This window comes from Zootoca vivipara, chromosome 3 (assembly GCF_963506605.1).
Source record: "Zootoca vivipara chromosome 3, rZooViv1.1, whole genome shotgun sequence".
Classification (NCBI taxonomy): Eukaryota; Metazoa; Chordata; class Lepidosauria; order Squamata; family Lacertidae; genus Zootoca; species Zootoca vivipara.
The window spans coordinates 89,813,731-89,832,794 of NC_083278.1; the positions used below are offsets into that span (position 1 = coordinate 89,813,731).

Below are 19,064 nucleotides of genomic sequence, written 5' to 3' on the forward strand. Positions count from 1 at the left end.
AGTACAGTGGTACCTCTGGTAAGAACTTGATTCGTTCTGGAGGTCCGTTCTTAACCTGAAACTGTTCTTAACCTGAAGCACCACTTTAGCTAATGGGGCCTCCTGCTGCCGCCGCCGCCGCCGTAGCACAACTTCTGTTCTCATCCTGAAGCAAAGTTCTTAACCTGAGGTATTATTTCTGGGTTAGCGGAGTTTGTAACCTGAAGCGTTTGTAACCTGAGGTACCACTCAAGCATGGGGGCTCAAGCATTCACAAAACGTTTGTTCTGGGGGCTCAGCACCCACACTGCAGAGCCTCCGACACAACTTCTGGTGCCTCGCGAAGCACCAAAAGTCACGTCTGAGGCATTGCAAAACCTCAGATATAGTAATCAGGAACCCACATAGTAATCATTCATCAGAGTCACTCAGTTCAGATCTCTGCTGAGGTATGTTTACCCTTCAAGCAGCCCAGAAAATGGTGAATTCTCCCACTCTGTCTTTCACCCCTCCTCTTCTCTACATGCCTCGTGAAAGCAGGCTTAAATCTCCCCCCCCCAATCTGAACTGGAACTTAACCCTTGTTGTTCCTGTGAACTCCCTGGCTCTATATCCCTCCCTGTCTGTTCCTCTAGACCAGGCATAGGCAACTTTGGCTCTCCAGATGTTTTGGAACTACAACTCCCATGATCCCTAGCTAACAGGGCCAGTGGTCAGGGATCATGGGAGTTGCAGTTCCAAAACGTCTGGAGAGCCAAGGTTGCCTATGCCTGCTCTAGACTGACTTCAACAGCTCTCTCCACATTATCTCTCTCGGGCACACCTCCTCCTTCCTCCAACCCTAAGTCTCCCCCTCCCTCTGGGGAACTTGAAACCTCTGGCTCATACCTGACACCTGGGGCCCAAGTGTTTCTTCCATCCCCACAAGTCCATGATTTCTGCATTGCAGGAGGTTGGACTAGGTGACCCTTTGGGACCTTCCATCTCTACAGTTCTACCCATTGTAGTGCCTTTACTTGAGTTTAGAAATTAGAAAAGGGCATGCCTAATTAGTACATTTCTGAAAAATGAAAAACAGAGAATTTTTTCTCTGATTTTTCAGTTTCCATCATTGCCAAATTTCATTCTCGCTTGTAGAGCCAGGAAAAAACCCTGTATTTGTAGTACAGTGGTACCTCGGGTTACAAACGCTTCAGGTTACAGACTCCGCTCGGGTTAAGAACTTTGCTTCAGGATGAGAACAGAAATCATACTCAGCGGTGCGGTGGCAGCAGGAGGCCCCATTAGCTAAAGTGGTGCTTCAGGTTAAGAACAGTTTCAGGTTAAGAACGGACCGCCGGAACGAATTAAGTTCTTAACCAGAGGTACCACTGTATAACAGATTATTTAGATCTCTAATGTGAGGGAACAATGGAAAGATATTGCACTGGACTCAGGCTACCCATGGGCAGAAGCTGCCTGTGGGACGTTCTATTTGAAGAAGGGGTATAAGCAGCGATTTGCTGTTCTGTGCCACCTGAAAAGGTACTCTGAAGGATTAGAGGACCCTCCAAACATTATGGGGGTGGTGCTGGGGACTGCAGGGGAAACAACATATATCAATTATCTCCTTTTGGGAGCTTCCACTGATATTTGTCTTTTCTGCAAGTAAAAGGAGCTGTTTTAGAAATGGCAAGTCTATTTCTGAGAGGTGTATGAGAGTACAATTTGACCTATACATTTACTGAATGTGGCCTCCTTTACCAAAAGTCTCAGAGTCCTGTGTGTCCATAATATTTGCCATTATGCTAGACTGAAGGAAGAAGTTCCACTGATTCTCTGGTATAAATCCAAGCTTGTTAGTAAGTAGATTTCCATCATATTTATTTTTCATAATTGCTGTACACATCAGAAAAGCAAAGCATAGCTGATTCTCACTGAACAGAGCTGAAGAAACTCTCTGTTGAATAAGAAATTTAAGAACAATGAAAATCCATTATATTTTACAGATACTAATATTAGCCAAAAGTCATATGTGTAATAAATTCAGGTACACACCTTATAAACGTTTTTTGTTAATTTCTCTATTATAGCATTAATATGTCCTTGGAAACTGTCTGCGATACTCTCTGTTTTGTCCTCATCTTCTATGGGGGGAAGCTTGATGGGAAGTCTCTCTGATTGAGTCCTAAAAACTGGCCGAGGCTTAAAAATTCTTGTGGAACTCAATGAAACTCCAATTTTTAATTTGAGCATGTACTCTACAGAGTCTTCAAAGATCTTATGAAACCACTCCAGGGGAAACTGATACATATAGTTGATATGAGAAAGATCTGATACTACAAAGTAGAGGATGGCACCATGAGTTGCAATAGGAAGATAGCTTTCACGCAGTGCCTCTATTTTAACTTCTGTTGCTGCAGATGCTTCAACACGCTCAAAAATTTCTGTTGAGGTGATTTTAGATCTTTGCAAATTGTCAATAAGGTCTCCATCATCTAGAATATGTCCTACAATTTAAAGAAAGTTTACTTCATTTGTGGTATAGAAATAAATCAAATAATGCATTATTGATTAAATATCTACTCTTCTGTAAAAAAAAAATTTTTTTTAAATAAACTGGAGTGTAATTGTGGATAAATCTAGTAAAAGAAGCAAGGAACTTTTATGCTGCTCTTTAGTTACAATATCTCCCAGTATGGCTAAAATAAAATCCATAACAGTAATAAGCAGGGTGAACAAGAACATCAATTAAATTAAATTTAGCAAATCAGAACAATACAACTATCAGATTAAACTGAACCCAGATGACTAGGCCTGGGCAAGTACAAAAGGTCCAAATTTGGTGTTAGATACTACTGCCCTAATATCAAAAGGCAGGAGGGATTGGAAGAGGGTCTCTGGGCTGATTGCAGTATTTGGGCAGGTTTGTGTGGGAGGTGGTCCTTTAATTACAATTAGAACGGTTTACAATTTAATTTGCACAACACTTTATACAATTAACTCATACTCTTCCTTTAAGGAGTTCAGAGCACTGTTTTAGACCCACGAGGTAGATTAGGTTGAGGGCTTCATAGCTGAGTGGGAATCTGAACCTGAACATCCAAACTAACATTCTAGCCTCTGCATGACACACGGAAATCATTGCAGATGACCGTATCCATGTCATTTCCTATAAAGAACAATTCATTTAATTTGTAACTTATTTAGTTACAGGTGCCTATAATTTGTTCAAAACATATGGATGACATTTCGAGGATTTCTGTACATTTTTCATTACCATCTGTTTTTTGGAGAAGCCTAAGTGACTTTTGTTCCAGTTCACGAAGTGTTATTAGGTCAGCAGCTATGCTTTCTAGCAACCCACAACGCCGGTGTTCAACCTCTGGTTTCTCCTTAATTAGAACAGTAGATAAAAGCTGATCTTGCAAACCTTCAAATGTTACAGTGAAATTTATCATTGTCACAATACTGCATATTGCTGGCAGAAAATGAGGGTTGGGTTTTTGTGTTGTCAAGTATAATCTGAAACAACAATTAACAATAACATCAGGTGTGAGGAAAGTTAAAGCCATAGCTGAGTCAAACAAATATAGCTAATTTAAATATAGTTAGTTTCAAATTACATAAGTAAAAAATTATATAGTGGTACCTCGGTTTAAGAACAGTCCTGTTTATGAACGTTTTAGTTTACAAATTCCGCAAAACCAGAAGCAGTGTCCCAGTTTGAGAACTTTACCTCGTCTAAGAACAGAATCCGAACAGTGGAAAGGCAGGAGGCCTCATTAGGGATAGTGTGCCTAAGTTTAAGAACGGTTTTGGTTTAAGACGGACTTCTGGAACGCATTAAGTTCTTAAACTGAGGTAACACTGTATCACTGAAAAGAACAGTTACCTGAAGTTTTGGTTGCACTCAATTTCAGAATCTCCTATTCTAATGAAGTCTTGCCCTGATTTGTTGTAGATTTCCTTTTTTAAGATTGGCTTCATATTTGAATCCAGTGTTTCACTGAAATCCTACAAAGCACAAAACCAGTCTTAAGGTGCTTAAACCTGAAGCAGTGTGTGAAGGTGTTGACATCATAACTTCATTTATCCCCTCAATCAGAATACCCTTGCCCACCCATCTTTTTCACCTTCTTAGGATGAGAGGACAGGGTAGGCTACTTTTACTCCACAGCAGGCAAGAGGGGAGTGAGGATGAGAGGACAAGATGAAAGAGGTGAACAGGGAGGTGTAGCAACTTCAGAACAATCTCAGAGGATATATGGATCATTCCATATCAAATGATCCATCCTTTTTACGTTATGCCAGTTACTTCAGGCATTTCTTTAGAAAGTTATTCAATTAAAAGTTATCTGAAAAGCTAGTCAAACTGATATTACAGTTTGAAGTCTTGTTTATTCTGTTATATTTTACTCCAAGAAGACCCATTTATCCTAAATAGAACCCAAAAAGGCAGAAGTTTATGTACAAAATATTTTTAATATGATTCCATTGAGATCCCAAGATGAAATTTTGCAGGTAGATCTTAGAAATATTAAATCAATACATTTTTTGAAATTTTTAAATCATATTAAATTTTTTAAGAGCTTTAAAAAAGTTTCAATTTTGTAACTTACATTTACAATTTGAAGTAAGTCCATCATGCGACATATATTAAAGTCCATGATGTTCTGAAGCGATTGGTGTTTTTAGTTTTGATGTTTCTCAATTCTGAGCTGAGCATTTAAGGTTTCTGTGTAGTCTGGCAAGGCCAAAATTGTCAGTTTTTTTGAAATTTCAAACTCTCATAACTCACAAACGGGATGAGTTTAAAAGTTAAAATTTTAGATTTAAATTTAGTTTTGATCATTAAACAAGTGTAAAAAATATTAAGAAAATTGCATGACATGAGGTAAAAAAGTTGGATCACTTGATATGGAATGACCCATATGATGCAGCAACCTTTCTGAAATAAAGCAACCCTGGGGCTGCTCAGTGCCTGGATAGGAACCCCATGTACAGAGTTTTAATACAGAAGGTAGGGTAAATATGAAATAGTGGCTTTAGCCTCAGCTTAGTGCAAGGGCTCCCAAACTGTAGCCTGTGGATCACTGGCGGTCAGCAAGCTTAATTTAGGTAGTCCACAGATCTCTGTGAAGAAAAAAAAGCAGCAGCTGTAAATAGTGGCAGAAGTGGCTGCTCCAGGATAGACCAGAAGCAGGAGGAAGCAATCTGAAAAGTTCAGCCCTTCTGCTGAAAAACCTAGGCTAGGCAAAGTGCTTGGAGGCAACTTTCTATGTGTGCGAGGTGAATTAATGGAGCTGTTGGGGACACGGGTGGTGCTGTGGTCTAAGCCACAGAGCTTGGGCTTGCCACGGTTTGAATCCGTGAGACGGGATGAGCTCCCCTTGCTTTGTCCCAGCTCCTGTCAACCTAGCAGTTCGAAAGCACACCAGCATGATTGATAAACAGGCACCACTGAATCGGGAAAGTAAACGGTGTTTCTGTGCACTCTGGCACTCGGCATGGTGTTCCATGCGCCAGAAGCTGTTTAGTCATGCTGGCCACATGACCCGGAAAAGCTGTCTGCAGACAAATGCCGGCTCCCTCAGCCTGAAAACGGAGATGAGCGCCATACCCCACAGTCGAATTCAACTGGACTTAACCGTCCAGGGGTCCTTTACCTTTAAACTAACAGAGCTGTTTAGTGATTAAGGAAATGAACATGCCCAGAGATTCTTTCATTCTATTTATTGTATTTTATTCTAAAAACCATGCAGCACCTAGTACAGTGCATTACAATTGCTACAACAGGCAGAAAAATAATCAGTTATAACCCATTCTCAAGTAACCCATGGGGGAAAGGGTTTGGGAACTAGTGACTATGGGAGGAATTCAGGATTAGGCTATGATGAATGTTCCACCTGTACAAGCTTTTCAGCTTAACGGATGAAACAATCCCCCTTCTCCTCTCCAACATGCTGTTCCACTGTGTGTGTGTGTGGGGGGGTTCTCTTGCCCCCCCAAGCCAATTTTGGATGTGCAAGGGGGATGAGGAGAAAGCCCTGTTGTGCAAGCAAAAGTCCAAAAGGAGTCTTACAATGAATTTCTGTTTGCAGATCCAGGCAGAAGACATTCTTGTTTAGGTATGACACCTCCTACTGGAGAAATGAGGCAGAGTCTTCTCAATCCTTTTGCCTCTTCTCCAAGTGGAGGGGTCATAACTGTAGGCAGATTGACTGACAGAGCAAACCATTTCTCAACTGCTAATCAATCAGAAGACGGAACACTAACCCTTACAGGTAAACTAAAAGGACTGTAGAACTGATATTTATGACAACCAGAAAGAAAGACAGAACAGGAAGGAAACTCGGGGATAATACTCCAGATTGACAAACCTACAACCACCTATGTAAACCAGAACCTTTTAGCCTCCAGGCAGTCAAACAGAAAAGTTCTTCGGTAGGATAGATCATCAGCCCCTGAATCAAGAGATCTTGTGGACTGGAAGTCACCAAGGGGACCACACCATCAGATTGACAAGGTCCAGGAGCCAAGGCCTCCTTGGCCAATGAAGGGCAATCCACACCCCTGCCCCTGGAGATGGAAACTGAGACACAAAAGTGTCTAACTAAGCACTGTGCTTGGAGGCAAACAGATCCACAACTGGCTGACCTGGCTGCCGAACCGGCTGCTGAAAGACTTAATTGCCATTCTGTCTCACTGATGACTATGTGGCTCAACCAGTGGTTGTTAACCTCTGCCAGATGTCTCGTTTTCAAGCTGAGCCCATGTCAACAGTTTGTCAGTTTCCACCAGCAGTGCCTTTGAATAGGATCCTTGTTGATTGGCATAGTAAGTATAAGCTTGTATCTGGCATTGCTCAGGAATTCTAAGATCCCCCTAGACCAGTTTATATAACAGTTGAGTGATCAGACTCAGTGGAAGCTGAACTACCTGTAGTAGGACTGATTCACCAAGACGCATAGAGTTTTCAAGTGTTCTAAAATAATGAGCATCCGTAACACGAATTTGGCGTAGTTTACCACTCATTTGACTTATCCATTTGTACGCTTGTCTTTCTGGATCAATTAACAAAGGATAACGTTGTCCATACATAATATGTATAGCATTTTCTGTAGAGTACTGGTCAAGTGGCAAGCCTGCATTTTGCCACTTGCGAACCTGTAAAACATCAATTTTTAATACGACTATTATCAACAACAATATTTGTTCCACAAATGATTTGAGTGATTCTGAATAATAACAAAAGTAGTATGATCGCTTGAATAAATCCCAAAATATAAAATATAAATGACAGAGGCATACTTTGGTATTTCAAATTTCAGGGTCACCCTGTGTGATACCAAAATTTGGCATCCCCCACCTCTTGTCTTCAATTCTGTGCATGCACTATGATATAGTTGTGAAGATCAGCTTGGCATCCAAATGGGGGGGGGGCTGGTTGCACTGCCCTAAATCTACCTCTGCAAATGGGGCCTTTACCTAGTTAATTAGGTAGTGCCTCAGCCAGCAAAATTAGACTCTCTAAAAAAAACCCCACTCTCCTAAGAAGTCTTTTAATTTAAATTTCAAAGAAAACCATGGAAATGTCATTCCCTCTGCCCATGTATTACTACCTCATTTTTTTCTGTCATGCAATTTACTAGCGAATAATTTGGAGATACTGGAATATTGCTTTCTTTGCAGAGTTTCAGACAGTCATTCACTAGTTGCTGACGATATGATGCTGATAATACTCCACTATAGGCAATACACGCTGCTGAAACAAAGGCATCACCCACGATTCCCTCCAACCTTTGATCGAAATTATTAACAGATTCTTTCCAGCGTTCCTAGGATATAAAAAAATGTTTAGGGCCAAATATCATTGAGTACTGGAGAAACTGGTTTGTTTAGAAAGTATAGCACTTGCAACATAATAAACCTATGACTTGTCAGTACCCAGCACGTACTATAAGTGATTTCATAACAATATTTACACTTGTGTAGATATTTATGTTGGGAGTATAAGAAATAGTTTAGTGCTGTGGTATTTGTGGAAAATGCTCTCTTCCTACATTTGAAGGTACATAAATAAGCAGTAATGTTTTTTAGCCATTCTTCTCTGCTTGGATTTTGGAATAGCAAGGATTTTTCCTTCTCTGAAATTTATCAATAGCTCAGTGAACAATATACAGTACCTTGACACCTGAAAACAGCCCTAAAGCAGATGGTTAAATGCCCAACAGCTCCGTTACTCTTTCCCCTTTATCCTAGGGCTGTGGTGTGTGGCAATGCTGGTGGAAACAGCTAGCCTCTGATGGCAAATACAGAGTACTACTTCTCCACAAGAATACGGGAGGTTATATGATATGGAAAAGGACCAACAGAAAAGACGGTCTAAGACAAGTAACAATGAAGCCTAATTTTAATTAGAGTCAAACAGAAAGAAGTAATACCATTTCATCCTTCAGAGCTGTGCTTAACACGGATGCACAGTGTAAACGGCGTGTTGCTTGATCTTTTCTAGCTGCTAGCATTTCTTGCTCAGCAATACTTTCTCCAAACCTTCTTTCTAAATTTTGCTGATGTTGTTCAATCTGAGGAGTTAGAAATTAAAGGAAAACATACTATAGTGGTATATATTGCTGTTATATATCATACTTTTTCTTTATAGCTCTTTCTTTAAAAACTTACATGAGGGCTCCTATCAAGGTACTAGATAAGACAGCAACTACTTGGTTTCAATTCTGCTATACAGTCGTACCTCGGGTTACAAACACCTCGGGTTATGAACTCTACAAAACCGGAAGTATTTTTGCCGCATGTGCAGAAGCGGCATGCACGGTTTGCACATGTGCAAAGTGCGAAAATCATGAAAATTGCGCTTTGCGCATGCACAAAATGGTGCTTCGGGTTATGACCATTTTGGGTTACAAACTGCATCCCGGAACGGATCATGTTCGTAACCTGAGGTACCACTGTAATTGGGTCTATACATTAAGACAGGTTGCGTATCTGTAACTGTTGTAACAGACATGTGCAATCATAGTTGTGGGTTCTGTGCAGAGCAATGCTTGGAGCTTTCTAAAGCTACCGGTAGGTGAAATAGTTTGGGCAAGAAGCCCATTCCCAACCCCCTATAAGCATGAACAAAGGGGCATAGCTCCAGTCTTTCTTATAGTGGGGTGGGAGAGCTGGAAAAAAAAATTCACATCTGGCAACCAAGGCACCACTTTGGTTTCAGATAGTCCATGGGTAGATAAGTCTACAAAGCCCAGGACACAAATTTTCACAGCCCTCTAGCAGCTATGGTGGCTCATTTACCAGAAGTAATTTGTGTCCCGGGCTTTTTAGACTCATCTACCTAGAGATGCAGTTTGAAAGCATGTCAAAGTACAAGTAGTTAAATAGTTACCACTCTGGAGGGAAGGTAAACGGCATTTCCATGCACTGCTCTGGTTTCGCCAGAAGTGGCTTAGTCATGCTGGCCACATGACCCGAAAAAACTGACTGCGGACAAACGCCGGCTCCCTTGGCCAGTAAAGCGAGATGAGCGCCGCAGCCCCAGAGTCGTTCGCGACTGGACTTAACTGTCGAAGGTCCTTTACCTTTCTACCTTTGTACTATCTGAAATCAAAGTGGTGCATTGGTTGCCAGATGTGAAATACTTTGGCATTATTTTCAGCTCTCCTACCCCACTATTAGTTCCTAACAAATCACTGCAGCAGCTATAAGGGAAGCACCAGAGTAAGAGCAGGTCAAATGCAACACCTGCAGCAGATAAAGAGAATGGTGTCGTGTTTCCTCACTGCAGTTCCTTCTCAGAGTCAGTGAAATGCATGGATGGGAAGAGGTAGATGGGTCGAACTAAGCACTGATCATTCAAGGGCACATGATAAAAATTCAAAAAAGCCAAAGCACCATAAGATATGCCTGCCTCAAAGGCATTTGAAGAGAGACACCATATATACCGTAAATTATTGGTGATGATTATGATTAGCAGTAGTAGTAAATTTGTAGGACTACACAGAGATCACAGAGGAGAAAGAACACAACATTGTCTCCCATTCTACTTATCTGCAATTTTCTCTGCTTGTTATCAAACTGAGCTGATTATTTATTATTCCTGGTTTCTACTATTTCACCCCCTGTAATACATATCAATCTTATTTTCTTAAAAGTTTTGGTATCCTTGCTAGGGAAAAACAATTAAATTTTAAAATGTATATGTAAAAAGTGAATTATTTATTTAATACCCATATGTGAATATATCATGGGAGGGGGAATGGGTCCTAGGAAAGCTGCTCTCTTCATACAATCATTATTCGTACCCACACTCCAGTCCCCAGGTGGCCTTTGTCTTCACTTATTCACACCCTTTAGGGAAGACTGAACCTAGAGCAGAACATTCTAAATCCTCATTCCCAGGCTAGATATATCTCTGAGAAAACTCTATCCCTTGTTACCCTCTCACTCTGCTCCAGCTGAATTACTTTTTAACAAATAAGTAGACAGATTTTTGCCTACATAAGATTTTTTAAAAATAAAACAATATATCCCAAACTGAGACAGACACAAACTTTATGTTATTTAACAAGCAATATAAATTCTATAGTATATAACAAGTAGAATTCTTTTACCAGCACTAAACTTCTTTGTTTATCAGTCAATTTTTCATATGCACGTTTTAGTAGCTCCTCTGCTTCAGCTACCTTCAATTGTTTTGGCTCTACAAACTATATAAGAAGATATATTTATAATTCAGCTTGAATGAAGGAATATGGCTATATGGAACTCAATGGACAAACAGAAAAATATATAGGTACAATACAGATATGCAAATTACACATTTCACTTCATATGGAGATTTCATTGAAAGCAGCATCTCTGTGTCAAGTTCTTTCTCCACTTTCTTATGTTTTGGCACACTTACTGATAATGTGCCATCATTACATTTCATGCTCATCTGTTCCCACCAGCCCATGATACATTGCAGAACTGACAAAATGCATAACACAATGACTTCCTAACTTGGGGAAATTTACCTAATAGTTGCAGTGAAGACTTGTGGATGTGGGCTAGGGGATGGAGGCTCAACATAAGGATGTTATTTCTCTGTGGCCATCCCATGTTCAGCATAAACTGTGTTATTACTGTGTTTCTCCAAAAATAAGACACCGTCTTATATTTATTTTTCCTCAAAAACAAAACAAAACACGGTGGCTTATTTTCAGGGGATGTCTTTTAAAAATATTTTTATTAAGTATGGTACAGTTTAACCTACAAGAGGTTAAACCATAGCTGTCAACTTTTGGATTTGAAAATAAGGGATCAGCAGCCTCACCTGTCCTGGGGACAGTCTATGGTATATCTAACAATCCAGGATAGCAGTGGGAAACGGCGCTGGAATAAGGGAATTTCCAGCAAAAAAAGGAAAAGTTGACAGTGTGGCTTGGAATAAGGGAGTTTCCCACAAAAAAAGGGAGGGTTGGCAGCTATGGGTTAAACTGCCTATCACTATGGCTTATTTTCGGGGTATGGCTTATTTTCGGAGAAACACAGCATCTCATATGTGCTTATAAGCGAAGTTGTAATATAATGCACCAACACACACCTCCTTACACATAATTAGGTAAGGATCCTACCATAGGTACGATGCTGGAGAGAATGTGACTTTTGGTGTACTTATGAGAATGGCTGTGGAGGACATAAAATTATCTATCCCCAGAGCTCAGAACTTGGTGGCTGTTTCTTATCACATGGTGAGGAGCTATAGCAATGTTCCCAGGTTTTTTTAAAAAAGAAGACAGAATGTCCCTATTTTCATCAGAGAAATGTTGGAGGGTATGTGCATGCATGCAAAGTACAGGAGAGGAGAATATAGTAAACTTTATTCTCCTCTCCTGTACTAACAGTCTCATTTCCCCTCTTTTGTATGCACTGATTTGTATACATTGTAGATGCATATTTATACACGCAGGAGAGAAGGCAGATTGTGGCCCGTATAATTAGGTTAACGTTCAAAAGGATACAGTGGTTTTGTTTTTTAATTCCTCAAATAATTTTGGCTGAAATACATTTGCAAAACTGAGCACAAATTCCTGTTTATTTCTATTTAGAATATCTCCCAATATAAAAAAAATTAAAAGTTTTTCTTATGAGGACATTATTTTAACAACTTTTTATGATGATTCAGAAACAGTAGCTGTAAAGATACCTTTTTTACAACGTGATAGTTATCTAAAGCTAAAACCCATTGACACATGGAGCAGCAGGCAACAGACACAAGTCCTACTTTTAAAGGGTTGAAATCAGGCAGCCTTACATATTTTTTCAACTGCAGAAGCACCTAAAATGAACACAGATCAGTTGTTAAAACAAATGACTTAAAACAATAATAGAGACTCAGCTATACAGCTGCAAATAAAACGTTTTAAGTGTGTTTTAAGTGCAACATACAATGTGACACTAGGTGGCGATGCTGAGCCTTATGGAAAATTTCATGTTGTATTACAAATGGTTTTTAAAAAGCAGTGCATAGTGAATAGGGGCAGGGATTTCATCAAATATTGCTGGATGGAGGTAAAATTGTCTAACAGTTCTGGAGGAGCTTTAAAAAGAAACAATTTCAAAAAAAGGCCAGGAAATTATTTGTTGACCAGTTTTGGGTCAGTCCTGCTTTCATATTTTACCCGACTGAGTGACTACAACATTGGTAATTATTTAATGTATTTCTACCATGCCTTCCAGGCCAAGCCCCTACAAGGCAGCATACAATAAAATGTTAAAACCTAAACAATGGACAAATCATGTAATGAACACAGTATCAGATAAAACTCATATATGGGGAGTGAGGGGGCAATCATTACATCCAGATAACTTAATGATTTTGATAGCTGATATGTCAACAGAGGACGAGATGGTTGGACAGTGTTCTCGAAGCTACGAACATGAGTTTGACCAAACTGCGGGAGGCAGTGGAAGACAGGAGTGCCTGGCGTGCTATGGTCCCTGGGGTCACGAAGAGTCGGACACGACTAAACGACTAAACAACAACAACATCCAACTGAATAACCATGGGAGATGATTTCTCATTCTTTTGGAAGTTAAAGACTTTAACTTGATTCCTTTCATGCTTTTTTGCCACCATTATCCCTAATCTTTGCCTCTGAACCATGCTTGTTATTTTCCTCAGGATTAACAAAGAACTCTCTACTGAGAGGCCATTGTCTTTCTAAAAGGGGACGGTTTTTCTATTCTTAAACCAGCCTAAGTGGGTTCAATGGAACCCAAATTAAAAGAGAAAAGAGAAAAACTTAAAGAAGGGAGAAGAAGCAAAACCAAGACAGCCAGTACTTTGCAACAGAACTTCCTGATCATTTCTCTTTCTTTGTAGCTTAAGATGCATTTGCAGAATGTGACCCTCTACTTTTAGCCTTCTCATTTCCTATTTCTAAAATGGTAATTAAGTAAACTGACCAGGAGAATAAGAGAATTGCAGTATTAGTTTGAAATGTGCATTAAAATGATGTTGCTTATTGTTTAAGGTAATCTATCTGAAAATTCTTAGGTATACAATAGAAGAAACAAAAACAATATACACTGCATCCTTCCTTTACCTTTTCTGGTAGATTATCTTTGTCTAGATTAACCAACCTCTTTAGGAACCCAGGATCTGAAAGCAGTAATTTTGCTGTTGCCCAGTTAGGTTTCTTTTGAAGAAGGACACAAACTGCATTCATAACAGTAAGTACAAGTGGAGGAGGGCGAGCATACACTCTGTGTGATACAGAAGAAAAGTGAATTGAACAAAATGTGCTAAAATTCAAAACCTTTTTTTGTGTGTCAAAGAAGTCCCTAACAACTTTAGTTAGAGCCACTACTGGACAGTGGCTTATCCTGCCTCATTAATATAGTGCGATTAACATACAGCAGCATTTCAAATGAAAAATCTTAACACTGGAAAATACTTTGGATAGTGCTCAAAATATTTAGAATTTCATGTCAGACAGGGAACTATCATGACTATTGTGATGTAGTAACAAAAATGAAGAAACTAGAGTTAATTTGCACATTTATTTACAGAAGTACGGTAAAACATTTTAAAGTTTGTTGACAGCATTCTTCACTTCTTTTCCCTTAAAAGATATTTAAATCATACCTACTTTAAATTACCACAATAGTAGCAATGCTTACCTAAACCATAATGAAGGAAGATGAACAGGAAAATGCTTTGAAATGCAGCAAATATGGGGCCACTAGATTTGTTGCTATTTATCCAGCATGATCTGAAAACTGTACTGATTTTTAACCAAAATCATAATCAAACTACAAACATGAGCAACACACTTACCTAACTTCTGCAATGTGGTTTTTGTCAAGTGCATCAAGAGCAGCGACAGCTTTTTCCAAAGTTGGCATTACAGCACTGAGCTCTTCTGTTGCTTGCTATATATATATGTATAAAGAAAAGTTAGACTTTGATGTTTTCATTGACAGTGTATAGTTGTACAAATGCTGTTTTGTTTTCTATTCTCTGGGTATGTGCTCATATTTATAATATTTGTTTCAAGCCATCTACAGCTGAAGATGGGATCTACACATCCTAGAACCTGCAAAATTTGGGATGGAATCAGAAATTGCACTGGCTCCCATAGTCAACATCAACCATGTTATATAACCAATTTTTGTTCCTCCCCCAGGAGCATTGCCATTTTATTGGAGATCTCAGTGTGTCTGTCATTTTGTCAAGAAGCCCATTCCTCTGCCTGTTCTGCTCATTACGGATAGTGGGGCATATTTGCAGCTTGCAGGCTGAAAGAGGTTCAGGAACTATGTCATACCCTATGTTATCACACACATTTCGTACCTGGTGTAGGCAGATGTCAGTGCCCTACTTAAGAGCCATACACCTGCTCCCCTGCCCTCTTCTCTCCATGGTAGCATCTGCCCTCTTCGGTCTCTCAGTGTGATTTATTTGGTTGCTTCAGGACCAGCTAGAAACTTTTGGGCCTATCTAATCTTCAGTTCGTAGGTCAGGCCTTTTTGCCTACTCTACACTGAATAGCTGGTTGGGGACACTTGATAGCCTGCCGTGTTGTTTCATAGGTTGATCTGGGTTTCAGGTGAGTCACATTTGGTGGGTGGTTAGGTATGGGCAGAGGACGGTTATGTTTCAGCCTGGTGATGCTTTTTAGGAACCTTTCACGGGGTTGGGGTGGTCCTGATGCTTATTCTCTGGGCATTGGGGAAAGATAGGGGCCACCCCTGAGGCCAACCTGCCTCATCTACCTGGAGCTATCAGGCTGCAGGGTGATGGTGATGCAGTAAGGATTCCCTGCTCTCTAAGACTTATGGTATGATCTGGGAAAGGTGGTAGGCGGAACAGCCATTTCCCCCTTTCTGCAGGCAGGGGTTGGATTGCCTAGTGGCTGCAGTCTGTTAGTTTGAAGTCTGCAGGAGTTTTTCTTATGTTTAACCTTAAAATACCATAAAGTGGCCTTAGTTCAACTCCAGCCTGTGAGTCTGTCTCTTTATTCCGCCATCTGATCGCAAGCTGCAAATTCCCAGCATGGCACAATAGAAATGAAAAACAATGGTAATAGGATATACCTGTGCATATTCTTCCACAGTGCGTGTTTCTGCAGCCATAATTTCTTCATCCTGTTGAACAATAGCTCGAACTTGCTCCACAACTAATGCATCTTTGTGAAGCTTTTCCACAAGTTCCTCTATTTCCTGGTAGGAGAGATCCATTTCTCAGTCAATTACATTTATTGCAGAATATCTGAATCAATAATTAATCTACTATTTTGGCTGTTTTATGAACTACTCAGCAAGTCCTTAATGTGATGGCAAAGATGACATGGACAGTAAGTACATAAGGACTGTGCTGCTCAGAGCAAAACACTCTTCTGTTCCAGCAGTGGTGTCAAGTCACACGCCCCTGAAAGACTTGTAGGCATGGTGTGATATTGATAGCTATCTCTCCTGTTGCTTGTGCTACCACCTGGTAATCAAAGGAACACCACCTTTCAGCAGGACCACATTCAGAGATGCAGGTGAAAGCTGAAGGCACAGCATGCAAAGCTGTGCTATGTGGGAAGCTGCAGTCAATCCTAACTATACATGAATCCTAGTTACGTGTATGAAGGGATTAAGACAACAGAGCTGTGTTCCTAGACTCAGTTAGGTCACACACCCTTTCTCTGATGAGAGAGGAAGCGGAACCTCTTCCTGTCCTCTTCATATGCGCAAAGAACATTGGGACATAGTTTCCAAAATGAGCATCTAAGACATGGTAGTCCATGAGGTGCTGTCCAAATGTTGTTGAACTACAACACCCATCATCCCCAACTATTGACCATGCTGACTGGGGTTGATGGGAGGTGGAGTCCAACAAAACTAACTAACCTTAATCTAATGTCTATCTATGACAGAGTAACCACTGTCAAAAGCTCTGCCTCTTTATCTATTTTTAATTATTGTTTTCAGATGACCATTTGCTATTAATATTGTACTGTTTAACCAACCAGGTACCATATAAATCTACATAAAATATAGCTTATATGCTTTAAATTTTGACATGAATCCGGATAAATCTCTAAATGTTTTGAAAGAACAAAGAAGCAGATTTGAATGAAATTTTACCTTTGATTTTTTCTCTATTTGAGGACCAAGGACAAGTAACTCATTTTGCATAACTATAATCTGTGAGGTTGCTTCTAGTATTTTGGTGAGACCAGTATGATAGCAAGTTCTAAAATTAAAAATAGTTAAAATCCAATCATAGTCTGGCCTTTTCTGTTACATATATTGAAATAGTCATATATTAAGTTGGCTTGCATGACACTAGCATTTTGCAAGACTCTGTAAATCTGTGGGCTCCCAGAGAGACTGTTGTAGCTGCTTTGCTCCTCCTCTGTTCATTTTGGTGCTGCACTGAAATAGGAACAAGGTTTGTTCACAGTTAAAGGTCATGGTAGTGAGAAGAGGGCTCAACCACAAGTCCCAGTTAGGATGACATGGTAAGCACAGAATTTGCAGTAAAAAAGGATCATGGAGGAACAAAGAGGCTATGAGCTCCTCTCTGGGAGCCACATTTGGTCTTACTGTGTTGTGCAAACCAGATAATTGTAAATTAATCTGGGTCTCCTGAGCTAACTGACAGTTACAGGTATAAGCCTCTGAGCTATTGGAGCAGTTATGTATGCATAGGGTTATGCCAAATCTGTCAATTTCTGTTTCTTTCTGTTTCTTATTTTTCCAGTCTTCAGTTATCCACATTTCTACATAGAATCATAGAGTTGGAAGAGACCACAAGGGCCATCCAGTCCAACCCCCTGCCAAGCAGGAAACACCATCAAAGCATTCTTGACATATGGCTGTCAAGCCTCTGCTTAAAGACCTCCAAAGGGACTTCCTGTCTATCGCCAGCTCCGATCGGCAAAGACTTGCCTCAGCTCTGAGGCAGCCCAGCTCCGTGAGGGGGGGGGAGAGCTGCGAGGGCGATGCAGCCCCCGAAAAAGAGCCCCAGATTGTGCTTTCTGGGGACGAAGGGCTCAGTGGCTGCTCTATTTGCGCCCCCTTTACCTCCCGGTAAGCTTGAGAAGAGCCCTGGTGAGAGTGGAGGTGAGAGACGCAGGGGCCATTTTGAGCGTCATTTTACCCTCACTGGGTGAAGCCCTGCAGCCGGCGGAGGAGAGTGATGGATTCTTCCTTCAAAGTAAGAATTTGATTTGTGGGATAAGCCCAAGGAGAAAACTTTAATTTGATAAGAAGATTCGGAAATAGGGGGCTATTTTAAAAAAGGAAGTCGGTTGCTACCCTCTGAGAGACAATAAAGCAGGCAATTAACTCTTAGCTGTCAAAAGGAATGGAAACATTCAATTTACCAGGAAGAGGACTTAAAAGCTCCTCTGTAGCAGGCACAGGGGAGAGGGTTAAAGTAAAATTGCCTGCGAGATACTGACATTTGATAAAAGAAAGTTCCTCTGAAAGCTGGGCCCGAGTCCCTGGATGGTTTGATGAAAGGACTTGGAGTTAATTGAAGTATTGGATCATTATATTTAATTGGAAATTATTATTCTGGATTTGATGATTTTATGGACTATGTATAGAAAATGGAGGAAGAGTGCATTCAGTTCAGCCTAAAAAATGGCGAATTTCGTGTTTGAATCTGATCCCTGCCATTTCCGGTTCTCTAACTTGTTGGATGTGTATGAAATTTGAGATGCAGAAGGAGGAAGCCATAACAAAAGCACAAGACTGTGTTTTGCAAAAAAAATTCTCACTGCTCACAGACATTAAACAGGAACTAAAGGAAAATAATGAACAGCTGCAAGAGATCAACTGTTTATGGAGAGACAGATCCACTCCAGAAAAGAGAAAGGACTGAATTTGGAAAACCAGAAAAAAACGCAAGACGAAGAAGAGGAGGATGAAGAGCATAATGCCCCACAAGTGGCAGATGTGGGGCAAGACATAGCCATATTCCTAGGAGCTCTCAAAAAAGAAACAGTGGTTTCTGCTGAACTTCCAGTGAGAGGGGGGGTCCAGGGGGAACACTGGGAAATGGAAAAAGAGAATGCTTGTTTGATGTAATACAAAAAGAGATGGCAAAGGAAGAGGAGAGGGATGGGGTAACAGGTGCAGTGAGAAAGGGTGGGCAGATCTTGTGGAAGGAAGGCTGGAGGTGGATATGGGAAAAGGTGGGAGTGGGATGATTATGTAAAGATTAATTTTAATGGTTGGATATGTATGGTTTGAACTGGGTACGATAAAGGGAATTCATTAAACTGTCCTGAGGATTCGGCTTCAGAAGTAGGGGGGATGATTTTAAATTTAAAAGGAAAAAAATAAAAATTAGATAGATTATTTATGAGTTAAAATATATTGCATTCCTGATAAAAAATAATAAGTTAAGAGAAGAAGTATGATATATAATTATGATGAATTAGAATTGAATTAAGGTGAGGATTTGGAATGAATAGAAATTGAATAAATAAATATATAATCATATGTATAAGGTCGTAAAATTGGGAATATGTAAATGGATATATGATGTATGAAAATAATTGTGAAAACTGCTGTAAGGATAATTAATGGGGAACCCA

The 19,064-nt window shown here is 40.1% G+C and overlaps 1 protein-coding gene across 1 annotated transcript in view; it reads right to left on the bottom strand.

Annotated features, from left to right (window-relative positions):
- Positions 1 to 19,064, bottom strand: part of DNAH14 (dynein axonemal heavy chain 14) — a 135,051-nt gene that overhangs the window by 24,331 nt on the left and 91,656 nt on the right. The window contains 13 exon segments of the mRNA XM_060273279.1: positions 1,723 to 1,916; positions 2,015 to 2,468; positions 3,239 to 3,483; positions 3,854 to 3,975; positions 6,901 to 7,128; positions 7,584 to 7,799; positions 8,406 to 8,546; positions 10,590 to 10,685; positions 12,167 to 12,298; positions 13,569 to 13,728; positions 14,303 to 14,397; positions 15,562 to 15,687; positions 16,600 to 16,708. Of these exon segments, the coding sequence (XP_060129262.1) occupies positions 1,723 to 1,916; positions 2,015 to 2,468; positions 3,239 to 3,483; positions 3,854 to 3,975; positions 6,901 to 7,128; positions 7,584 to 7,799; positions 8,406 to 8,546; positions 10,590 to 10,685; positions 12,167 to 12,298; positions 13,569 to 13,728; positions 14,303 to 14,397; positions 15,562 to 15,687; positions 16,600 to 16,708 (2,318 nt within the window).